Below are 18,180 nucleotides of genomic sequence, written 5' to 3'. Positions count from 1 at the left end.
CAGGAACTGACGCAGCTCATCACTCATGAATGAGGACACCCTGTCGCTGTGGACGTAGGCGGGGAAGCCGAACAGAGTGAAGATGGTGTTGAGGGCTTTGATGACGGTGGCAGACGCCATATCAGGTCATGGGATAGCGAAGGGGAATCTGGAGTACTCATCGACCACACTGAGGATGTACGATATATGGTCGGTGGAGGGGAGAGGCCCTTTGAAGTCCACGCTGGGGCGTTCAAAGGGGCGGGAGGCCTTCACCAGGCGTGCACGGTCTGGCTGGTAAAAGTGTGGTTTGCACTCCGCGCAGAGCTGGCAGTCTCTGGTGATTGCCCTGACTTCCTCGATGGAGTAGGGCAGATTGCGGGCCTTGATGAAGGGGTACAAACGTGTGATTCCCGGGTGACAAAGGTTGTCGTGCAGAGTCCGGAGTCGGTCCACCTGTGTGCTGGCACATGTACCTCGGGATAGGGCATTGGGGGGGCTCATTGAGCTTACCGGGGCGATACAAAATCTCGTAGTTGGAGGTGGAGAGCTCGATCCTCCACCTCAAGATTTTATCGTTTTTGATCTTGTGTGTTGTTAAACATGAAAGCTACCGACCGTTGGAGAGAAAATCTCCTGCCGACCAGGTAATGCCTCCAATGCCACACAGCTCCAATGATGGCTTGGGCCTCTTTTTCGACGGAGGAGTGCTGAATTTCGGAGGCATGAAGGGTTCGTGAAAAGAATGCCACGGGCCTGCCTGCCTGGTTGAGGGTGGCGGCCAGAGCGATGTCTGATGCATCGCTCACGACTTGGAAGGGGAGCGTCTCGTCGACTGCGTGCATCGCGGCCTTGGCGATGTCAGCCTTAATATGGTTGAAGGCCTGGTGAGCCTCGGCCATTAGGGGAAAAAGAGTGGATTGGATGAGTGGGCGGGCCTTGTCCGCATAATTTGGGACCCACTGGGCGTAGTAAGAAAAGAACCCCAGGCAATGTTTGAGGGCCTTGGGGCAGTGGGGGAGGGGAGTTCCATGAGGAGGCGCATGCGGTCGGGATCGGGCCCCGGAACTCCCTTCTGGACCACATAGCCGAGGATGGCTAAGCGGTTCGTGCTGAACACACACTTTTCCTTGTTGTAAGTGAGGTTGAGGAGAGTGGAGGTGTGGAGAAATTTGGCATGGTTGGCGTCATGGTCCTGCTGATCGTGGACACAGATGGTGACATTGTCAAGGTACGGGAAAGTGGCCCGCAGCCTGTACCGGTTGACCATTCGGTCCAGTTCCCGTTGGAAAACTGGGACCCCGTTGGTGACGCCGAAAGGAATCCTGAGAAAGTGGTAAAGGCAGCCATCTGCCTCGAAGGCAGTGTATGGGTGGTCCGCCTTACGGATGGGGAGCTGGTGGTAGGGGGATTTAAGGTGCACAGTTGAGAAGACCCGGTACTGTGCAATCTGATTGACCATATCAGATATGCGTGGGAGGGGGTACGCGTCGAGCTGAGTGTACCTATTGATGGTCTGGCTGTAGCCCACGACCGTTCTGAGTTTCTCCCCAGTTTTCACCACTACCACTTGTGCTCTCCAGGGGCTGTTACTGGCCTCGATGATGCCTTCCCGAAGCAGTCGCTGGACTTCGGACCTGATGAAGGTCCTGTCCTGGGCGCTGTACCGTCTGCTCCTTGTGGCGACGGGTTTGCAATCTGGGGTTAAGTTTGCAAATAGGGAAGGTGGGTCGACCTTTAGGGACGCGAGGCCGCACACACTAAGGGGTGGTAGGGGCCCGCCGAATTTCAATGTTAGGCTCTGGAGGTTGCACTGGAAGTCCAGGCCGAGTAGTAAGGCAGTGCAGAGGTTGGGGGGACGTAGAGGTGGAAGCCGGTAAACACCACGCCCTGGACAGTGAGAGTGGCTATGCAGTACCCCCGGATCGCCACAGAGTGGGACCCGGAGGCCAGGGAGATTCTATTGGCGGGGTGTACTGCGAGGGAGCAGCGCCTTACCGTATCGGGATGAATGAAGCTCTCGGTGCTCCCGGAGTCCAGCAGGCAGGAGATCTCGTGCCCATCGATTTTCACGTTTGTAGGTTGTGCGGGCGCGACTTGTCAATCGTGACCGAGGCAAGACACGGCTGATCGTCGATGGTGGCAGATGATGGGGCACCCGGGGTGCATGGGTCCTGGTAAGATGGAGGCACCCACGGTCCACACGTGCCGTGGGGGAGACAAGATGGCGGCACTTGATGTTCCTGGGGAGGACAAGACGGCGGCGCCCACGGGCCGCACGTGGTGGGGGTTGAACAAGATGGCGGCGCCCACTGGCCGTGCGTGGTCCAAGGAGGGGAAGATGGCGGCGCCCACTGGCCTAACGCGGGGGGGGGGGGGTCGGAACAATAGCGGCGGCTGAATGGGCCTGGCACACCGCCGCAAAGTCCCCCTTCTTGCCGCAGGCCTTGCAAAGGGCGCTCCAGGCCGGGCAGCATTGTCGGGGGTTTTTTGGCTGCCCACAGAAGTAACACTTGGGGCCCCTGGGGCTGGTTGGCTGCCGCGCGGCACAGTCATGGGGTTGGCTGAGTGGGGTCCCCGATGGGGCGGCCGTCTGCGGAGTCCACGATGCGTAGGAGAGGTGGGCCGCGCGGCCGGGGGTGTCGGCCTGGATGTTGCGTGAGGCGACTGTCAGCGAGAGCGCTAGCTTTTTGGTTGCCGCAAGGTCGAGCGTGGCCCCTTCTAAAAGGTGCTGGCGGATGTAATCCGACCATATTCCCGTAACAAAAGCGTCCCTCATAAGCAAGTTCGAGTGTTCCGTGGCCGTGACGGCCTGACAGTCACAGTCTCTGATTAGGGGAATTAGAGCACGCCAGACGTCTTCTACTGACTCACCAGGGAGTTGACTGCGCGTGGAGAGGATGTGTCTGGCGTAAAGCATGTTAGTCCGCTGAGCGTAGTTTTCTTTCAGTAGCGCCATGGCTTTGTTGTAGTTCGGCGAGTCCTGTATAAGCGGAAAGACGTTGGAGCTCAGCCGCATGCAGAGAATCGTGAATCTTCTGAGCTTCCGGAATTGGGTCTGGCGCAGACCTGATGTAAGCTTCAAAACAGGTTAGCCAATGTTCAAAGTCCTTTTTGGCGTTGCCTGATTTCAGATCCAGCTGCAGGTGATCCGGCTTGATGAAAACTTTAGTGTAATAAATTGATGCACGATCAATTACACAAAGACGAGAGTTGAATGCAACTGAGGCTTTATTCGAGCACTGAAGCAATATGGGTAGAACTAAGAAATAGGAAGGGTGCAGTAACATTGTTGGGACTTTACTACAGGCCTCCCAAAAGCGAGCACGAAGTGGAGGTATAGAAAAATGTAGGAGCAATAGGATGGTCGTGATGGGAGATTTTAACTTCCCTAACATTGAATGGGTCTCATGTAATGTTGGGAGGCGTAGATGGAGCAGAATTTGTTAGGAGCATCCAGGAGGGCAGTATGTAAATAGTCCAACTCGGGAAGGGGCCATACTGGACCTGGTATTGGGGAATGATCCCGGCCAGGTGGTTGAAGTTTCAGTCGGTGATTACTTTGGGAATAGCGATCACAATTCCGTAAGTTTTAGAATACTCATGGACAAAGACGAGAGTGGTCCTAAAGGAAGAGTGCTGAATTGGGGAAAGGCCAAGTATAACAAAATTCGGCAGGAGCTAGGGAATGTGGAATAGGAGCAGCTGTTTAAGGGTAAATCCACATTTGAAATGTGGGAGTCTTTTAAAGAAAGGTTGATTAGAGTGCAAGACAGATATGTCCCTGTAAAAATGAGGGATAGAAATGGCAAGATTAGGGAACCATGGATGACGGGTGGAATTGTGAGATTAGCTAAAATGAAAAAGGAAGCATACATAAGATCTAGGCGACTTAAAACTGATGAAGCTTTGGAGGAATATCAGGAAAGTAGGACAAATCTCAAACGTGCAATAAAGACGGCTAAAAGGGGTCATGAAATATCTTTGGCTAACAGGGTTAAGGAAAATCCCAAAGCCTTTTATTCGTATATAAGGAGCAAAAGGGTAACTAGAGAAAGGATTGGTCCACTTAAAGATAAAAGAGGGAATTTATGCGTGGGGTCAGAGGAAATTGGTGAGATTCTTAATGAGTACTTTGCATCGGTATTCAAGGAGAGGGACATGACGGATGTTGAGGTTAAGGATGGATGTTTAAATACTCTAGGTCAAGTCGGCATAAGGAAGGGGGAAGTTTGGGGTATTCTAATAGGCATTAAGGTGGACAAGTCCCCAGGTCTGGATGGGATCTATCCCAGGTTACTGAGGGAAGTGAGGGACGAAATAGCTGGGACCTGAACAGATATCTTTGAGCACGGGTGTGGTCCCAGAGGACTGGAAAATTGCTAATGTTGTCCCATTGTTTAAGAAGGGTAGCAGGGATAATCTAATTATAGACCTGTGAGCTTGACATCAGTGGTAGGCAAACTGTTGGAGAAGATACTGAGGGGTAGGATCTATTCACATTCGGAAGAAAATAGACTTATCAGTGATAGGCAGCATGGTTTTGTGCAGGGAAGGTCAGGTCTTACAAACCTAATAGAATTCTTTGAAGAAGTGACAAAGTTAATTGATGAGGGAAGGGCTGTAGATGTCATATACATGGACTTCAGTGAGGCGTTTGATAAAGTTTCCCATGGCAGGTTGATGGAAAAAGTGAAGTTGCATGGGGTTCAGGGTATACTAGCTAGATGGATAAAGAACTGGCTGGGCAACAGGAGACAGAGAGTAGTGGTGGAAGGGAGAGTCTCAAAATGGAGAAGAGTGACTAGTGGTGTTCCACAGGGATCCGTGCTCGGACCACTGTTTGTGATATATATAAATGATCTGGACGAAGGTATAGGTGGTCTGATTAGCAAGTTTGCAGATGATACTAAGATTGGTGAAGTTGCAGATAGCGAGGAGGACTGTCAGAGAATACAGCAAAATATAAATAGATTGGAGAGTTGGGCAGAGAAATGGCAGATGGAGTTCAATCCAGGCAAATGCGAGGTGGCGCGTACTTCCTGTCTACCCTAAGCATCTCTCCCACCAGCCTCTCCCTCTCACCCTCTCCCTCTTCTCTCTGTGGGACCTAATAGAGATTAGCTCCCCTCTGATGACTGCCTTCATAGCCTCCCAAACCGCTGCTACTGTTACCTCCCCAGTGTCATTCGTTATCACATAGTTCTGAATGCTTCTCCTTATCCGTCCACACACACTCCATCCGCCAGCAGCCCCACATCCAGCCTCCAGAGAGGGCATTGCCCCAGCTTTGCACCCAGTCGCAGGTCCACCCAGTGCGGGGCATGGTCCGAGACCACAATGGCCGAATACTCAACCCCCTCCATTCCCGGGATTAACGCCCTGCTCAACACAAAAAAGTCAATCTGCGAGTCGACTTTATGCATGTGGGAGAAAAAGGAGAACTCCTTCGCCCCTGGCCGCGCGAATCTCCACGGGTCCACGCCCCCCATCTGATCCCTGAACTCCCACAGGGCCCTGGCCACCACCGGTCTCTTTCCCGACCTGGACTTAGACCGGTCCAGCGCCGGATCCAAGACCGTATTAAAGTCGTGTCCCGTTCTCCCCCCCCCCGCCCCCAATGATCAAGTTACTTGACTCCATGTCCGGGATCTTACCCAACATGCGCCTCATGAATTCCGCATCATCCCAGTTCGCGGCATACACATTCACCAACACCACGCGGGCCCCCTGCAGCTTGCCACTCACCATTATGTACCTGCCCCCCTTGTCCGCTACGATGCTCCCTGCCTCAAACGCCACCCGTTTACTAACTAGAATTGCCACCCCTCTGGTCCTTGAGTCTAGCCCCGAGTGGAACACCTGGCCCACCCATCCCCTCCTTAACCTCGTTTGGTCAGCGAGTTTTAAGTGCGTCTCCTACAGCATGGCCACGTCTGCCTTCAACCCCTTTAAATGCGAGAACACGCGGGACCTCTTGACCGGCCCGTTCAAGCCCCTCACATTCCACGTGAACAGCCTGGACGGGGGATTAACCCCCCCCCCCTCCCTGCTGACTAGCCATCCCCCTTTTTCGGCCAGCCAAGTGCCCGCGCCCCCCGCTCACTCCAGCCCTCCCACCGGAGGCCCCCCATCCCGACTCTCCATCTATCCCTAACAGTTGGCTCCTCTTCAGTCAGCAAAGCAGCACCCATTTCCCCACCCCCCATTGCCAAGCCCACGCTTAGCACTGATTTTCCCCCCCCATTGCGCTTCCGTAAGTCAGCTGACCCATGCTGACTCCGGCCGCTCCCGCCTCTATCTCCAGGCTTGCTACTGTCTCCTCCTTCGGGCCCCCAACCACCCCACGTCCCCCACAGGGTAAGGGGGCAAGTGCCATCCGGATCCTTCCCGTGCACCGGACAACACAACCCGGGCATTACCCGCCCCCGGAAACAAAACAACAGGAAAAGAAAAGCAAACAAACTCAAATTGTACTAACAATCTTACACCAGGCCAACACCCGATTACACATCTCCGCCAGGGCGTTTCACCCACGTGCAGCTGCCCCTTAGTTCAAGTCCAGCTTTTCGTGCTTAATGAATGTCCACGCCTCATCCGGCGTATCAAAATAATGGTGCCTGTCCTGGTCCGTTACCCAAAGTCTCGCCGGGTGCAGGAGCCCGAACTTCACCCCTTTGCTGTGGAGGACCGCCTTAGCCCGGTTGAAACCCGCACGCCTCCTCGCCAGTTCAGCTCCCAAGTCTTGGTATATGTGAATCTCGCCGTTCTCCCACTTACTGCTCCACTCCTTCTTTTCCCAACGCAGGACACGCTCCCTGTCTGTAAAGCGGTGGAACCTTATCACCATCGCCCTCGTTGGTTCGTTCTTCCTCGCGAGGACTCTATGCGCCCCATCCAGTTCCAAGGGCCGCGGGAAGGCCCCCGCACCCATCAGCGTCCCCAGCATTGTAGTCACATACGTGCTCGCGTCCGCCCCCTCCGCACCTTCAGGGAGGCCCAGGATCCGCAGGTTGTGACTCCGAGACCCACATTCGAGGTCATTCAGCCTCTCCTGCCGTCTCTTGTGTAGGGCCTCGTGCGCCTCCACCCTGACCGCCAGGCCCAGGATCTCATCCTCATTCTCAGACACCTTCCTCTCCTCCTCCTTGATCGCCTTCTTCTGAACCTCGATCATCTTTTCCATGGAGGCCTTCATAGGGGCCAGCATCTCTGTCTTCAGCTCGACGAAGCAGCTCCTCAAAATGTCTTGCTGCTCTCTCGACCACTGGGCCCACGCTTCTTGGTCCGCGCTGGCCGCCATTTCGTCCTCCCGGACCCACTCCGCTTTCTTCCCCGCAATCGCTCATTTCACGGCCCCGCTCCTGGTTCCCGCCATACAGCAGAGGGGGGAACCTCTCCAGCGTCCTTTCCCATGCCGGTTTTCACCCTTCAAGTGCCATCGCTGCCCCGTTCAAAGGCCCGAAACCCCGATCCTGATGGGAGCTGCCGTGTATGCGACCTAGTCGGACATGGCCACTACCGGAAGTCCGGTGGAGTTGTGTTGAACATTCCTCCAACTCCACAAAGTTTTTTTTAAACAATTAAAACTTACAGTAGTTGCCCTCAAGGATCACACAGAAGAATCCTGGCTTAAGCTTAGACAATACCTGACATCATCAGAAACAAACTTTTTGAATTAATGGCCCCCAATGCCTATTTTAGGCATCCATCTCATCTAATGTTGTGCAGGAACATATTGGGACTCAAATGTTCTATTTTTGCCTGTAGCACTGGTGAACATCTAGCCCCATATTTTTGAAAGAATAATAATAATCTTTTATTGTCACAAGTATGAAGTTACTGTGAAAAGCCCCATTCTGCCGCCTGTTTCAGTAAGCTTGTACGGGAATTGAACCCACGCTGCTGGCCTTGTTCTGCATTACAAACCAGCTGTCTATCCCACTGAGCTAAAGGATCACATTCTGAGAATGCTTGGAAGAGCTCTGCTAACCATGACCACATTCAACCCATCTGAAAACAATTTCCAACATAAGCTGGATCATTTCAATACAGTGGCATGAATGTACCTGGGGATACATTCCTGCTGGTTATGCATAAAAGATGTGTAGTGACATCAGCGATTATATGAGCAACACTTTTTTTTAATAAATATTTTATTGAAAGTTTTTGGTCAACCAACACAGTACATTGTGCATCCTTTACACAATATTATAACAACACAAATAACAATGACCTATTTTATAAACAAAAAATGAATAAATAATAAATAACAAAAATGAAAACTAACCCTAATTGGCAACTGCCTTATCACAAGTAACACTCTCCAAAAATATAATTTAACAGTCCAATATATAATTATCTGTAGCAACGACCTATACATATTATACAGTATATATTAACAACCCTGAGAGGCCTTCTGGTTCCTCCTCCTCCCCCCCCCCCCCCCCCCCCCCCCGATCCTGGGCTGCTGCTGCTGCTGCTGCCTTCTTTTTTCCATTCCATCTATCTTTGTGCGAGGTATTCGACGAACGGTTGCCACCGCCTGGTGAACCCTTGAGCCGACCCCCATAGAACGAACTTAATCCGCTCTAGCTTTATAAACCCTGCCATGTCATTTATCCAGGTCTCCACCCCTGGGGGCTTGGCTTCTTTCCACATTAACAATATCCTGCGCAGGACTATTAGGGACGCAAAGGCCAAAACATCGGCCTCTCTCGCCTCCTGCACTCCCGGCTCTTGTGCAACCCCAAATATAGCCAACCCCCCAGCTTGGTTCGACCCGGACCCCCACTACTTTTGAAAGCACCTTTGTCACCCCCATCCAAAACCCCTGTAGTGCCGGGCATGACCAAAACAAATGGGTATGATTCGCTGGGCTTCTCGAGCACCTCGCACACCTATCCTCCACCCCAAAAAATTTACTGAGCCGTGCTCCAGTCATATGCGCCCTGTGTAATACCTTTAAACTGAATCAGGCTTAGCCTGGCACACGAGGACGACGAGTTTACCCTGCTTAGGGCATCTGCCCACAGCCCCTCCTCGATCTCCTCCCCCAGCTCTTCTTCCCATTTCCCTTTTAGTTCATCTACCATAGTCTCCCCTTCGTCCCTTATTTCCCTATATATATCAGACACCTTACCATCCCCCACCCATGTCTTTGAGATCACTCTGTCCTGCACCTCTTATGTCGGGAGCTGCGGGAATTCCCTCACCTGTTGCCTCGCAAAAACCCTCAGTTGCATATACCTGAATGCATTCCCTTGGGGCAACCCATATTTCTCGGTCAGCGCTCCCAGACTCGCGAACTTCCCATCCACAAACAGATCTTTCAGTTGCGTTATTCCTGCTCTTTGCCACATTCCATATCCCCCATCCATTCCCCCCGGGGCAAACCTATGGTTGTTTCTTATCGGGGACCCCCCCAAGGCTCCAGTCTTTCCCCTATGCCGTCTCCACTGTCCCCAAATCTTCAGTGTAGCCACCACCACCGGACTTGTGGTGTAGTTCCTCGGTGAGAACGGCAATGGGGCTGTCACCATAGCCTGTAGGCTAGTCCCCCTACAGGATGCCCTCTCTAATCTCTTCCACGCCGCTCCCTCCTCCTCTCCCATCTACTTACTCACCATTGAAATATTAGCGGCCCAATAATACTCACTTAGGCTCGGTAGTGCCAGCCCCCCCTTATCCCTGCTACGCTGTAAGAACCCCTTCCTCACTCTCGGGGTCTTCCCGGCCCACACAAAACCCATGATGCTCTTTTCAATCCTTTTTAAAAAAGCCTTCGTGATCACCACCGGGAGGCACTGAAACACAAAGAGGAATCTCGGGAGGACCACCATCTTAACCGCCTGCACCCTCCCTGCCAGTGACAGGGATACCATATCCCATCTCTTGAAATCCTCCTCCATTTGTTCCACCAACCGCGTTAAATTTAACCGATGCAATGTGCCCCAATTCTTGGCTATCTGGATCCCCAGGTAACGAAAGTCCCTTGTTACCTTCCTCAACGGTAGGTCCTCTATTTCTCTACTCTGCTCCCCTGGATGCACCACAAACAACTCAATTTTCCCCGTGTTCAATTTATACCCTGAAAAATCCCCAAACTCCCCAAGTATCCGCATTATTTCTGGCATCCCCTCCGCCGGGTCTGCCACGTATAGTAGCAAATCGTCCGCATACAAAGATACCCGGTGTTCTTCTCCTCCTCTAAGTACTCCCCTCCACTTCTTGGAACCCCTCAACGCTATCACCAGGGGCTCAATCGCCAGTGCAAACAATAATGGGGACAGAGGGCATCCCTGCCTTGTCCCTCTATGGAGCCGAAAATATGCAGATCCCCGTCCATTCGTGACCACGCTCGCCATCGGGGCCCTATACAACAGCTGCACCCATCTAACATACCCCTCTCCAAAACCAAATCTCCTCAACACCTCCCACAAATAATCCCACTCCACTCTATCAAATGCTTTCTCGGCATCCATCGCCACTACTATCTCCGTTTCCCCCTCTGGTGGGGCCATCATCATTACCCCTAACAGCCTCCGTATATTCGTGTTCAGCTGTCTCCCCTTCACAAACCCAGTTTGGTCCTCGTGGACCACCCCCGGGACACATTCCTCTATTCTCATTGCCATTACCTTGGCCAGGATCTTGGCATCTACATTTAGGAGGGAAATAGGTCTATAGGACCCGCATTGTAGCGGGTCCTTTTCCTTCTTTAAGAGAAGCGATATCGTTGCTTCAGACATAGTCGGGGGCAGTTGTCCCCTTTCCTTTGCCTCATTAAAGGTCCTCGTCAATACCGGGGCGAGCAAGTCCACATATTTTCTATAGAATTCGACTGGGAATCCATCCGGTCCCGGGGCCTTTCCCGCCTGCATGCTCCTAATTCCTTTCACCACTTCTTCTACCTCGATCTGTGCTCCCAGTCCCACCCTTTCCTGCTCTTCCACCTTGGGAAATTCCAGCCGATCCAAGAAGCCCATCATTCTCTCCCTCCCATCCGGGGGTTGAGCTTCATATAATTTTTTATAAAATGTCTTGAACACTCCATTCACTCTCTCCGCTCCCCGCTCCCCGCTCCATCTCTCCTTCCTCATCCCTCACTCCCCCTATTTCCCTCGCTGCTCCCCTTTTCCTCAATTGGTGTGCCAGCAACCTGCTCGCCTTCTCCCCATATTCGTACTGTACACCCTGTGCCTTCCTCCATTGTGCCTCTGCAGTGCCCATAGTCAGCAAGTCAAATTCTACATGTAGCCTTTGCCTTTCCCTGTACAGTCCCTCCTCCGGTGCTTCCGCGTATTGTCTGTCCACCCTCAAAAGTTCTTGCAGCAACCGCTCCCGTTCCTTACTCTCCTGCTTCCCTTTATGTGCTCTTATTGATATCAGCTTCCCTCTAACCACCGCCTTCAACGCCTCCCAGACCACTCCCACCTGGACCTCCCCATTATCATTGAGTTCCAAGCACTTTTCAATGCATCCCCTCACCCTTAGACACACACCCTCATCTGCCATTAGTCCCATGTCCATTCTCCAGGGTGGGCGCCCTCCTGTTTCCTCCCCTATCTCCAAGTCTACCCAGTGTGGAGCGTGATCCGAAATGGCTATAGCCGTATACTCCGTTCCCCTCACCTTCGGGATCAACGCCCTTCCCAGCACAAAAAAGTCTATTCGCGAGTAGACTTTATGGACATAGGAGAAAAACGAGAACTCCTTACTCCTAGGTCTGCTAAATCTCCACGGGTCTACACCTCCCATCTGCTCCATAAAATCTTTAAGTACCTTGGCTGCTGCCGGCCTCCTTCCAGTCCTGGACTTCGACCTATCCAGCCCTGGTTCCAACACCGTATTAAAATCTCCCCCCCATTATCAGCTTTCCCACCTCTAGGTCCGGAATGCGTCCTAGCATCCGCCTCATAAAATTGGCATCATCCCAGTTCGGGGCATATACGTTTACCAAAACCACCGTCTCCCCCTGTAGTTTGCCACTCACCATCACGTATCTGCCCCCGTTATCCGCCACTATAGTCTTTGCCTCGAACATTACCCGCTTCCCCACTAATATAGCCACCCCCGTTTTTTGCATCTAGCCCCGAATGGAACACCTGCCCCACCCATCCTTTGCGTAGCCTAACCTGGTCTATCAGTTTCAGGTGCGTTTCCTGTAACATAACCACATCTGCCTTAAGTTTCTTAAAGTGTGCGAGTACCTGTGCCCTCTTTATCGGCCCGTTCAGCCCTCTCACGTTCCACGTGATCAGCCGGGTTGGGGGGCTTCCTACCCCCCCCCCCTTGTCGATTAGCCATTCCCTTTTTCCAGCTCCTCACCCGGTTCCCACGCAGCTGTATCTCCCCCAGGCGGTGCCCCCCCGCCCATCCCCTCCCATACCAGCTCCCCCCTCTCCCCAGCAGCAGCAACCCAGTAATTTCCCCCCTCCCACCGCCCCCCCCCCTCCCCCCGCTAGATCCCCCGCTAGCGTAATTACTCCCCCCATGTTGCTCCCAGAAGTCAGCAAACTCTGGCCGACCTCGGCTTCCCCCCGTGACCTCGGCTCGCACCGTGCGACGCCCCCTCCTTCCTGCTTCTCTATTCCCGCCATGATTATCATAGCGCGGGAACCAAGCCCGCGCTTCTCCCTTGGCCCCGCCCCCAATGGCCAACGCCCCATCTCCTCCACCTCCCCTCCTCCCCCCATCACCACCTGTGGAAGAGAGAAAAGTTACCACATCGCAGGATTAGTACATAAAACTCCTCTTTCCCCCCTTTTTAACCCCCCTCTTCGCCCCCCACATTCGCCCCACCACTTTGTTCAAACATTCTTTTTAATAACCCGCTCATTCCAGTTTTTCTTCCACAATAAAAGTCCACGCTTCATCCGCCGTCTCAAAGTAGTGGTGCCTCCCTCGATATGTGACCCACAGTCTTGCCGGTTGCAGCATTCCAAATTTTATCTTCTTTTTATGAAGCACCGCCTTGGCCCGATTAAAGCTCGCCCTCCTTCTCGCCACCTCCGCACTCCAGTCTTGATAAACGCGGATCACCGCTTTCTCCCATTTACTGCTCCGAGTTTTCTTTGGCCATCTAAGGACCATTTCTCTATCCTTAAAACGGAGGAATCTCACCACTATGGCTCTGGGAATTTCTCCTGCTCTCGGTCCTCGCGCCATCGCTCGGTATGCTCCCTCCACCTCCAACGGACCCGCCGGGGCCTCCGCTCCCATTAACGAGTACAGCATCGTGCTCACATATGCCCCGACGTCCGCTCCCTCCGCACCTTCAGGAAGACCAAGAATCCTCAGGTTGTTCCTCCTTGCGTTGTTCTCCAGTGCCTCCAACCTTTCCACACATCGTTTCTGATGTGCCTCATGCGTCTCCGTCTTCACCACCAGGCCCTGTATGTCGTCCTCATTCTCGGCTGCCTTTGCCTTCACGACCCGAAGCTCCCGCTCCTGGGTCTTTTGTTCCTCCTTTAGCCCTTCGATCGCCTGTAGTATCGGGGCCAACAGCTCTTTCTTCATTTCCTTTTTGAGCTCTTCCACACAGCATTTCAAGAACTCTTGTTGTTCAGGGCCCCATGTTAAACTGCCACCTTCCGATGCCATCTTGGTTTTTGCTTGCCTTCCTTGCCGCTGTTCTAAAGGATCCACTGCAATCCGGCCACTTTCTCCTCCTTTTTTCATCCGTATCCAGGGGGGATTCCCTTCTGGTTTACCGCACAGTATTTTTAGCCGTCAAAATTGCCGTTGGGGCTCCTATCAAGAGCCCAAAAGTCCGTTTCACCGGGAGCTGCCGAAACGTGCGACTCAGCTGGTCATCGCCGCACCCGGAAGTCCCTGAGCAACACTCTTGATAAACCTCTCATTGTGTTTTACAAAAGTCCAGAGTGTGGGCACCTCCATGCCTTTTTACTTTGCGCAACAAAGAAATATAACAGTTTATCTGACAACTTTTCAAGAGCAATGTTCCCATTTTAATATGCGTATCATATTGTACATCGTATGAATTATTTGGCATGAAACCTGGAATGCTTACTGTGGTATTATTGACTATTCAGTTTGTGTTGTGCAATAATCCAAGCAGGATTCCTTACATTAAAAACCCACAATAATTTTCCATTTTTACTTTTCTTTTTCTCAGGACCAAGAATGGTAGATACACAACTGCCTTTATGGCCCATCAATTTTGCCATGGGCACAATGGACCTGTCGGAACTTGCCAACCATTCTCATTCCTTCGATATAAAGCCATTTGCTACAGTGGACTTTTCCACTGTTTCTCCAGTTAATTACGAGGATCATGCTTCAACCTCTTTCAGAATTGATGAGAATTCTTCAGACTATAAATATGATGAAAGATATCTGGATTATCAAAGTATGTTATTTGTTTCATTACATCTTAAAGGACAACAAATCTAATTAAAGATAGCTATTATTTTTCAAAATTTTCTCTTCATTTCTTTTTAAAATTTGGATTTTTGTATTTGAATTTTTATTATCATAAACTATGCGCATTTGATTAAATGCTTCCTTTTTACGCCTAACCTCAACGGGATAAGGGATTTGTTTAAGAAGATTTATTGGGGGGGGAGGGAGAACAAATGCAATGGTTATTGAAAGCATTATTCTGAACAGATTAAAAGAACAAGCAAGTGAAGTAAAGTTGAGAAACCAGCAAGATATCCTGTAGGAAGAAGGAAGGACAAGGCAACGTTTAAACACATGTTAAATGCTCTGGGAAGCTGTACCATTGAAGTGCAGGGAATTGGGCCTGAATATTTTACAATTAAGATGCAGGTTATTGACGCGGAGAAGTTTATTTAATTCTAGATAAGTGAAAAATGTTCTACTTGAATGCCAGCAATTCAAAACTGGAAATTCCTGCTTGAAGCTGCTCGTCATTTTGTGAATATCTTTCCTTCACAATAATTTAATGCCAGATGTAAAATTAGTCTCCGTGTCCTCTAATGCTAAATTAGCATAACATGTGAATTTTGAATGAATAAAAGATTTATCTTTTGCACAGGTACTATTAAAGTTGAACCTTCTTCCTTAAATGAAAAATCTGGAAAAGAACCTTCATTTTCAAAGTTACAAGAAGATTCATCAAATTCAGCCCTGTCTATTGAATGTAGAGTATGTGGAGATAAGGCCTCAGGGTTCCATTATGGGGTCCATGCATGTGAAGGATGTAAGGTTTGTTGAATTTATGTTCCTTTTGCTAATCTAAATGAAACCGCATTTGTGTAGAATACTATTGTTTAATGGTTTAATTGTTTTTTCATTAATTTACACACATATTGAAAAATATTGTGTGCAATACTCAGATCAACTTGTTTTTTTGGACATATTTCACCCAGGAATTTAAGACCAAGTACAAAAAGAAAAGCACAAGTTGTTCAATATCTTTCTAACAGGATTAACCATTTCATTTTGCATACATATGTTCCATCCATGGCATGCTTTGATTTGCGCAACAGGGATTTTTCCGGAGAACAATCCGGTTGAAGTTGATGTATGACAAGTGTGACCTAAACTGCAGGATTCAGAAGAAGAACAGGAATAAATGTCAGTACTGCAGGTTTCAGAAATGCCTGGCTGTCGGCATGTCGCATAATGGTAAGTGCAAGTGAAACTGTCTCTTTGTAACTTCCGTGCATGGATTTTTCACACTCTTCAGAAAATTCAAAGGTTCAGGATACAGCAAATGGAAAAAGTGATGTGTAAATACAACAACCATCAAATTCCCTCTTTCAATTCCCACCCCAGTCAGAATCACACCAGTCTTTAGGTAACAGTAGGCAGCAATGTTAAACTGCACCTCAGAACCTCCTATTCGTTACTAGAGAGTGTGCATGAGTGCTTTGACTCACTATTGCTCTTTGGGGAAATATATCTTTCAGCAGTCTTGCTGCAATCCGTAACTGAGCTTGTGAAGATTCACAAGTGTGGACTTGTATTTTACAGCTGAGCTGCAGTACGTCAACACATTCTTCTTGTATTCATCCTTGGGATATGGGTGTTGTTAGCAAGGTCAGCACTTATTGCCTATCCCTAGGTGCCTCTGAAAAGGTGGTGGGCTTACTTCACTAGGTCCTATTAAGACATTCGTAGTCTGGGGTAAATCAATGGTAAGTATTTATTAACTTCAAGAAACTGTATACATGGTTCAGAAAAGCTCTTAAACTAGGAGCTGACACCAAGTTTCATTCTAAGGGCATCAGGGGTTACGAGGAGAAGGCAGGAGAATGTGGATGAGAAAATATCAGCCATGATTGAATGGCGGAGCAGACTCAATGGGCCGAGTGGCCTAATTCTGCTCCTGTGACTTTTGGTTTTACACATGGCTCTGACCAACACTGCTCTGACCCTTTGGTACGGGTCATGTGTTCTCTTACATCACTGTGTGGGTGGTACTCAGTCCCACGTGAGCCTTTTATGTGCCCTTATATGACACCTTCCCCACCCTATGTTTTTGATCCAGCGTATTTACATGCAGTTTACCCCATGTATTTACATTTCTCTTACTACATTAATCCCCCCTCCCCCTCAAGACTCAGTTCATAGGTTGGGGGAGAGGTGGTTGCAGGAGGCCTTGCAACCGTTCCATATCTTGGGCGGGATTCTCCGGGAATCGGCGGGGCGGGCAGAAACGGCGCAGTGGAGTGGCAGGAACCACTCCGGCGTCGGGCCGCCCCAAAGGTGCAGAATCCTCCGCACCTTCAGGGGCTAGGCCGGCGCCGGAGCGGTTTGCTCCCCACCGGCCGGCGTGGAAGGCCTTTGGCGCCGCGCCAGCCGGGGCCGAAGAGACTCCGCCAGCCGGCACGGGTCCGCGCAGGAGCGTCAGCGTCTGCTGACGTCATCCCCGGGCATGTGCACGTGGAGTCACTTCCGCACCGGGAATGGCGGATGACCACGGCCTCCGGTGTGGAAGAAATAGAGTGCCCCACGGCACAGGCCCGCCCGCGGATCGGTAGGCCCCGACTGCGGGCCAGACCACCGTGGGGGCACATCCCAGAGCCAGATCCCCCCATGACCCCCCAATAACCCCGGAGGCCATCCACGCCGCCAGGTCCCGCCGGCAAGGGACCAACTCCAATTTACACCGGCGGGACTGGCTATAGGCGGGTGGGACTTCGGCCCATCGCGGGCCAGAGAATTCGGGCGGCCTCGGGGCCCATTGAGTTGCGCCGGACCCCGCCATTCTCCAAGGCGAGCGGCGCAACTTGCACCACGCCGATTTTTGGGTGGTGGGAGAATTCGGAGACCGGCGGGGGCGGGATTCACGCTGACCCGGCGGAATCCCGTCCCTTGTTTTTATTGCTGTCAGAGGTAGGCTCTGTCGCTGTAGGTAATCCTTGTTGAATTGGAGATATTTTTGGCATTTGGGTGTCTTTCCATCCTTTATTTGGCATCGAAGACTCTTGTCGATTCTGCAATTAGTGACAGATGGTGGTTAGTTTAACCCGTTCTTAATGGGCTGGGTGAACTCTGGGTCTCTAAGTCTCTAAGGGGGCGATTCTCCAATATGGAGCCCAAGTGTTCGCGCCGTCGTGAACACCATCACGTTTCACGACGGTGCGAACCGGGCCAAGGTCCGACAGATTTTGGCACCCACAGGGCGCCAGCACGGCGCTGGAGTGGTTCACGCTGCTCCAGCCTTGGCGCCGTGCCAACCTGCGCATGCATGGGGGACTTCTTTAGCGCGCCTGCCCCGACTGAACATGGCGTCGATGTTTAGGGGCCTGCCGCGCCAGAAATTGGTCCGGGGGGGAGGGGGGAGAGAGGCCGGTCCGCCAATTGGTGGGCCCCGATTGTGGGCCAGACCCTCGGAGGCGCCCCCCCCCCCCCGGGTGAAGGAGCACCCCCCCCCCCCACAGACCGCCCCCCGACTGTTTGCACAGAGTACCCGCTGGCAGCGACCAGGAGTAAACGGCGCCGGCGGGACTCTGTCGTATCGACGCGGCCACTCGGCCCACCCAGGCCGGAGAATCGGCGGCCCCAGCCAAACGCGCCGCCGCAAATGGCGTTGATTCTCCAGCCCGGCGCGGGGCCCCTTCTCTTCCTTCATGCAGCTTGCCATGATGCATGCTGGGATGAAAAGTGGCTCTTTCTGTTGTGAGGGTGTGACTGTGTTGTAAACTCCCACTTCCGTTTTGCTGTGTGGTGTGCTGTTGACAGTGGATGGCTGCTACTCTGTTC

General features: G+C 51.7%; 1 protein-coding gene across 2 annotated transcripts in view; it reads left to right on the top strand.

Moving 5' to 3' along the window:
* The window catches only part of pparg (peroxisome proliferator-activated receptor gamma), a 198,438-nt gene that overhangs the window by 143,784 nt on the left and 36,474 nt on the right, over positions 1 to 18,180 (top strand). For both annotated transcript variants that reach the window (XM_072472581.1, XM_072472580.1), the window contains exons 2-4: positions 14,120 to 14,353; positions 15,005 to 15,174; positions 15,459 to 15,597. In XM_072472581.1, the coding sequence (XP_072328682.1) occupies positions 14,128 to 14,353; positions 15,005 to 15,174; positions 15,459 to 15,597 (535 nt within the window). In that variant the 5' untranslated portion in view covers positions 14,120 to 14,127. The remainder of the gene's footprint in view (positions 1 to 14,119; positions 14,354 to 15,004; positions 15,175 to 15,458; positions 15,598 to 18,180) is intronic.

The sequence above is a fragment of the Scyliorhinus torazame genome, chromosome 13 (assembly GCF_047496885.1).
Source record: "Scyliorhinus torazame isolate Kashiwa2021f chromosome 13, sScyTor2.1, whole genome shotgun sequence".
NCBI lineage: Eukaryota > Metazoa > Chordata > Chondrichthyes > Carcharhiniformes > Scyliorhinidae > Scyliorhinus > Scyliorhinus torazame.
This window is presented reverse-complemented; position numbering and strand designations above follow the sequence as displayed.